This window comes from Staurois parvus, unplaced genomic scaffold, assembly GCF_062004578.1.
Source record: "Staurois parvus isolate SC_StPar_1 unplaced genomic scaffold, SC_StPar_1.0 ptg000686l, whole genome shotgun sequence".
Taxonomy (NCBI): domain Eukaryota; kingdom Metazoa; phylum Chordata; class Amphibia; order Anura; family Ranidae; genus Staurois; species Staurois parvus.
In genome coordinates, this window is record NW_028318482.1 from 4,148,888 (window position 1) to 4,154,887 (window position 6,000).

The window sequence follows — 6,000 nt, forward strand, 5'->3', positions numbered from 1 at the left end:
TATTTTCTCTCTTGAAGTCTTCCCTTGATTGTAGACTTTGAAAATGATACGCCCACCTCCTGGGGAGTGTCCTTCACTTGTCTGGGTTTTGTGAATGGACTTTTCTTTACGATAGATAGGATCCTGCATTCATCCACCACTGTTGTCTTTCATGGATGTCCATGCTTTTTTATGTTTCTGAGCTCAACAGTGCGTTCTTCTTTCCTTAAAATGTAGCAAACTGTTGATTTGGTCACTCCTAATGTTGCTGATATCTCTCTGATGGATTTGTTTAGTTTTTGAAGCCTTACAATGGCCTGTTTCACTTGCATGGACATCTCCTTTGAACACATGATGTAGGTTCACAGCAATAGATTCCAAATGCAAATACCACACTTAGAACCAACTCCAGACCCTTTACCTTCTTAATTGATGAAGAAATGAAAGAGTAGCCCACACCTGGCCATGAAACAGCTTCTGATTCAATTGTCCAATTACTTTTGGTCCCTTGAAAAAAGGGGGATGGCTACTCTTAAGAGCTGTAATTCCTAAACCCTTCCTCCAATTTGGATTTACATACCCTCAAATTAAACTCGAGTGTGTACTTTCAGCCCATATCCATTATATAACTATAGCTTAAATATGTTTCGGTAAATACCTGAAAAAAGCAAAAATTGTGCCTGTGTCCAAATATATATGGACCTAACTGTGTATGTGAATTATATATATATATATATATATATATATATATATATATATATATATACAAATCTCCGGCAAGCAAATATTCATACATTTGAAATTTATTTTTTTAGCCTCTCATCAACCCTCGTCTGATATCAGAATCAGAGCACTGGACAAACAAGTTCTTTTAACTTCCCATTCACATCTGATCATATTTTTTTGTGCACCATACCAGGGGCGAACTGACCATTTGGAAACTCTGGCACCGAGGGCCCGTGGTCAGTAGGGGTCCCCATGAGATGCCCCTGTTACCTTTTTCATAGGCTTTTTTTTGAGCTTGGGCAAGGACACAGGGGCCCCATGATCCCCTATTGCCCGGGGGCCCCATGAGTCCGCCCCTGCACCATACATTGTATGACATTGCACAACAAGAAGAATCTTTTCTGTGGTGCCTGTTAACACCTAGGCAATTTTCTTTCATCTGTTTTTTGAAAATGCTGCATAACCTTCTTTGGTGTGATTTTGCACCCATAGACTTCAATGAAATTGTGTCAAAAATGCATGACATCCATTTAGATGCATTTTGGGCCCTTTTTTAACTATAACAGGGTTCCTCCTGTAGACAAATGGGAGATATAGCTTGTCATTGGCAAAAAAGAATGCATAAAAGCACATCAAAAACACATTAAAAAAATGCAACAGAAAGTACAAAAATACAGATGGACAAGTATGAACCTAAGACCTGGTTCACACTGGTGTGACTTCAGGTGCGACGTGCAATTTACAAATCACACCTGAAGTTACATCTAATATATTTCTATAACACTGTCTTATTCAGTTTCGATTTGGAGTAGCAGATTTCAAAAATAGGTCATGCACTACTTTTTTCCGATTTCATTGTGACTTGCATTGACTTCTGTTAAATGAAGTCGCAAGCTGCAGTGAAATCAGAGGTACAAATCACACTGATCTGCGGCACTCAGTGTGAACCAGGGCTAAATTCACTATGCTAAATGATGGCTCAAACCTGTGGAACCTTCAAAGGCAGTAATATAAACCACTTATTGGTGCACAGCCGTGGAAAACTCTAGATCATTGTTGTGTGGAGGAACAGCAGAGGAAGAATTTCCAGGTACGACAGCCGACATCATTCTCTTGTGATAGGTTTTCATTAATTATGTTATTATTTTAGTAGGTATCAGCTGATACAGAGATACTTGTGCTTATTAGCTGGCAACAAATGAGATTGCTTTATTAAAGTGGAAGTCCGGCCAAAACCTAGCTAAGCGTAAACTTGCTCCCACCCCCATTCCAAGCCTTAAACTAATTACCCTACCCAGCTTAAGGGGAGAGAAGAGGACAGAGACAACATTTGCAATGCTTGGGTGGTGACCTCACCCATAACCTTACTATGGGGCATCTGTTGTCCTCTGTCCCTTCCCTCCCCTGAAGCTTGCACTGGGAGCCGATCACATCACCGGTCCGGAGTGCACTTAGTTTAGGCAAGTATAGACATCTCTCTTTAACAGGGTAGTTAGTATAGGACTTAGAATTGGGGTAGGGGAAGGTTTAAGCCTATTTACGTTTTGATCAGACTTCCACTTTAAGAGTCTTAAACCTGAAGAACCCTCTGTCTGTGAAGGTTTTCATTGATATAGGTCATGGTAATCTAGTAGTGGTTAATCACACTGGTAGAGATTAGGTATGCTCTGTAATGGATACCATATACTGTATATTGTATACCTTTGTTGACCAGTGAAGTCAGGTATTTGTAATGAATATATTTTTCTTCACTATTGTCTTTATGATACATATTCATTCTAATTATTACAATGTTCTTCTTGTAGATGGTGATAATGACGACAGAACATGTGATGGAAGATAATTAGATTTCCAGCACTGGTGACAAAGTAGAGAAGATGTAAACTCTGCTAAAAAACAAATTATGATGGGAATGCAACCATTGCCCATTTTGTAGCCATTGCTTAACGCAGCAGAGTTATTGGAGGAGAGGCTGGTCAGTTTCACAGGTCATGTGACCAGTTAACTCAAGTAAAATGATCTACAAACATCCATAAATATATCAAACTTGCTGTATTGTTACAGAAAATTAGCTTAGTGGCTTTATTAGCTTTGCTGTGCTGCTGCATGCAATCTATTTAATATGCCATTTCAGGCTAAGGCATAAGGTCCTAGTGCTTCTTCACATAAGAAGCATTGAGCTGTGTGGATCACAATTCCATGTTCCGTGCTCACAACATATATGTGCGATTGTGTGTGTTGCGTGAAAATGCAGCATGTCTGCATTTTTATGCACAGTAACACTTGTAACACTTGTCACCGCACTGCAGTGCATCACAATGAACTACAGTGCATAGAGTTGATTGAAATGTCATGAAGTTTCAATACATTTATGGTCAGTTCACACCACATGCAGTCCAGTGCGTTTCTTTTGTGCATCAAAAACGCATTGCTAGTAGGTTACATGGTTTTCCATGGCATAGTTCACACCAGTGCAGTCAGTTCCAATGCATTCTAGTTATAGAACAAAAAAGTAGAATTTAGTAGCATTTTTTCTGCACTGAACTGTACTGGAACACAGTAAAACACATCAAAAACACACCAGAACGCACCACAAATGCACCAGAACTCACATGTCCTTATTAGGGTGAAGAAGAAGAAAGGAGAAAAAATGAACTGGAACGCATCAAAAATGCACTGGAGCTCTTATGTCCTTTTTAGGTTGAAGAAAAAGGAGTGAAAATGAACTGGAACGCATCAAAAACGTGCATAAGGAAACAAATCTGGGACACATCCTGGTGTGAACTGGCCCTAAAGGAAACCTTTGGCAGAAATATGGAGTCTGCTGTCATTCTGATCTTCTTATTTGCATACTTTGAATCATTAAACCAGAACAAGTTTGCAGATAATGAGGAACTTCAATCTAGAACAAAAACTAAAATTCAGCAGCTACAAATACTGAAGCTGCTGACTTTTAAAAAACTTGGAATACAAAAAGAAACCACACTAATGGGTGAAAAAATATAATAAAGCTTCTAGCATGCCATTAGATGTCAAAGGCTCAAGTATTGTAGTCAAAAAGTGCAGTGCTATTAATAACAATCAAAAAAGAAGCATATCACTCTTTGTACAATAAATCAAACCATAAATAATCACGTAAAACCATAACAGAATAAATTCCATTTAAATAATATAGAAGACAGTGCATAACACCAGAAATATTAGTGCCCATATAATCATAAAGTCCTATATACATATATATATATATATAAATATATATATATATATATATATATATATATATATATATATATGAGATTTCTCTAGCCTGTGAAAGGCATCACACGTGTGTTCCTCCACCGAGTGCCACACAAAAAGGCTTATTGGTAATTCTATTACCTCTATTCAGAGAAGTCAAACAATGCTAGATTATAATTGCACTGAGCCCAGTTATGCCATTAAGATGTATGACCACTACCACCAGGATACATGTCACCTCCAATTCACCAGAGTACATATAAGATAATAAGAGGCCAAACACAGCTCATAGCGTAAAACCATTCAGGAAAGTTTTTAATAAAATAGTTCAAATTACTCCATAAGGATAAAAGATGTAACAGCACTGTGGTAAGAACAGCTGGTCAGAGGTAGCGCAAAGCCACTTCCGAGTTCTCAGTGCATGGTGACGTCCAGGGGCAGACTGACCATTTGGACACTTGGGCACTGCCCGAGGGCCCAGGGTCAGTAGGGAGCCCCATGAGATGCCCCTGGTACCTTTCATAGGCTTTTTTGGGAGTGGTTTGAGTGTGGGCGAGGACACAGGGGCCCCATGATTCCCTATTGCCCGGGGGCACCATGAGTTGTCAGTCCGCCCCTGGTGACGTCACGTACATTGGTTTGATGATCCCATTTTGGAGAAGAGTGTCTAGTAGATCTTATGTTGATTGGTGGCAAACGTGGTGTAGCTACATGATCCAGTGTTTTAATTCAAGGTATGACTCTTTCTTTATAATGTCTAGAATTCCACGTCTTTATGAATGCTTTGTGATGTGTAATTGTCTATTTGAAAATGTGCTTGATTACTATACATTTGCTTTTAGATAAAACCAGCTCTTCCCATAGATGCTTTTCAATAGCCATTACAATGATATAGCAAATACAATTGTAAAGCAAGCAAATATAAAAGAAATGTCCTCATGCATAATGCACCATTTCAAAGAGTACTACAGTAGCACAAGTAAGGCTTCCCTTCTACAGTAATCAGATCACTTTCCTAGCTGTGGTTGTAGTGGTGGGAGGGATGACTCAAACTATGCCAGTGCAATCAAAGTTTAATAAATGCAGCGTGGGTCTGGAGCTTTGAAGGCCCTTATCAGGCCTCCTTGTCATGTTCATGGAGTCCTAGCCTAAAAGTGAGACAGTTCGGTAAAGGAAAGTAAGGATAAAAGTCAGAGCAGTATTTATTTATAGCTGAAACATTGCTTTGCCTAGACTTGGCCTTTTATAGTTCTGAATACCTGCATAGCCTTCTTTGTATGGGTTATGAGAAATGGCCCTCCCCAAGCAGGATATTACTCTAAACCTGTAGATAAATAACAGAACAAGAACCTTTTGTAAAGTGGAAGAGTGGGATTGACAATAAAGCCATCCCCTTAAGAACATCTCCTACAATGAAACACATTGTTTTGTGTCTCTTGCATATTTGTAAATGTGGGTACCTTTCTTTGAACTCAATAAAATAATCAAGCAGTTTTACACTATGGAGCATTTGTTACTTGTTGCTCACCGGTATCATGACACATGTTGGGTGGAAGTGCTGGTTAACTGATCCCTGCTGGTGTACCCTGTGCTTTCCGATCTCTGTGCAAGATTGCTGCAAAAGTCCTCGGACATCCAAGAGCGTTATAAGTCTTCCTATGATTCGGGGTCTTTCTTCTTGATAACAGGCTGATATTAAGCAGTGGAGGTGAAACTCATGAGGGGATTCATGGAAGATGTCACCTGATTTTATATATATATATATATATATATATATATATATACACACACACATTTCTGTGGTCTTTATGTATTATGATTTTTTTGTACAATTGGGTGATTGCACGTTTCATATTCACTATCAATTTCCCGTTGATTTAGCTTAATGCAGTGCTTCAAGGGGGGCGCGTCGCCGCCCCCCCCCCCCTTCCGACAGAAGGGACACTAAGAACAGGGGTGGGCAGAGGGCTGCGGTCTCTTACCTGGCTCCCACGATGATCCATCCAGGAAGGTGATTGGCCGCCAGAACTGTAGCTCAGGAAAGGTACACAGGCGGCC

At 39.6% G+C, this 6,000-nt stretch overlaps 1 protein-coding gene across 1 annotated transcript in view; it reads left to right on the forward strand.

Moving 5' to 3' along the window:
- Positions 1-5,439, forward strand: part of LOC149447461 (immunoglobulin superfamily member 1-like) — an 84,213-nt gene extending 78,774 nt beyond the window's left edge. The window contains exon 7 of the mRNA XM_089652579.1: positions 2,511-5,439. Within this exon, the coding sequence (XP_089508705.1) occupies positions 2,511-2,552 (42 nt within the window). The 3' untranslated portion in view covers positions 2,553-5,439. The remainder of the gene's footprint in view (positions 1-2,510) is intronic.
- Positions 5,440-6,000: the final 561 nt, after the last annotated feature.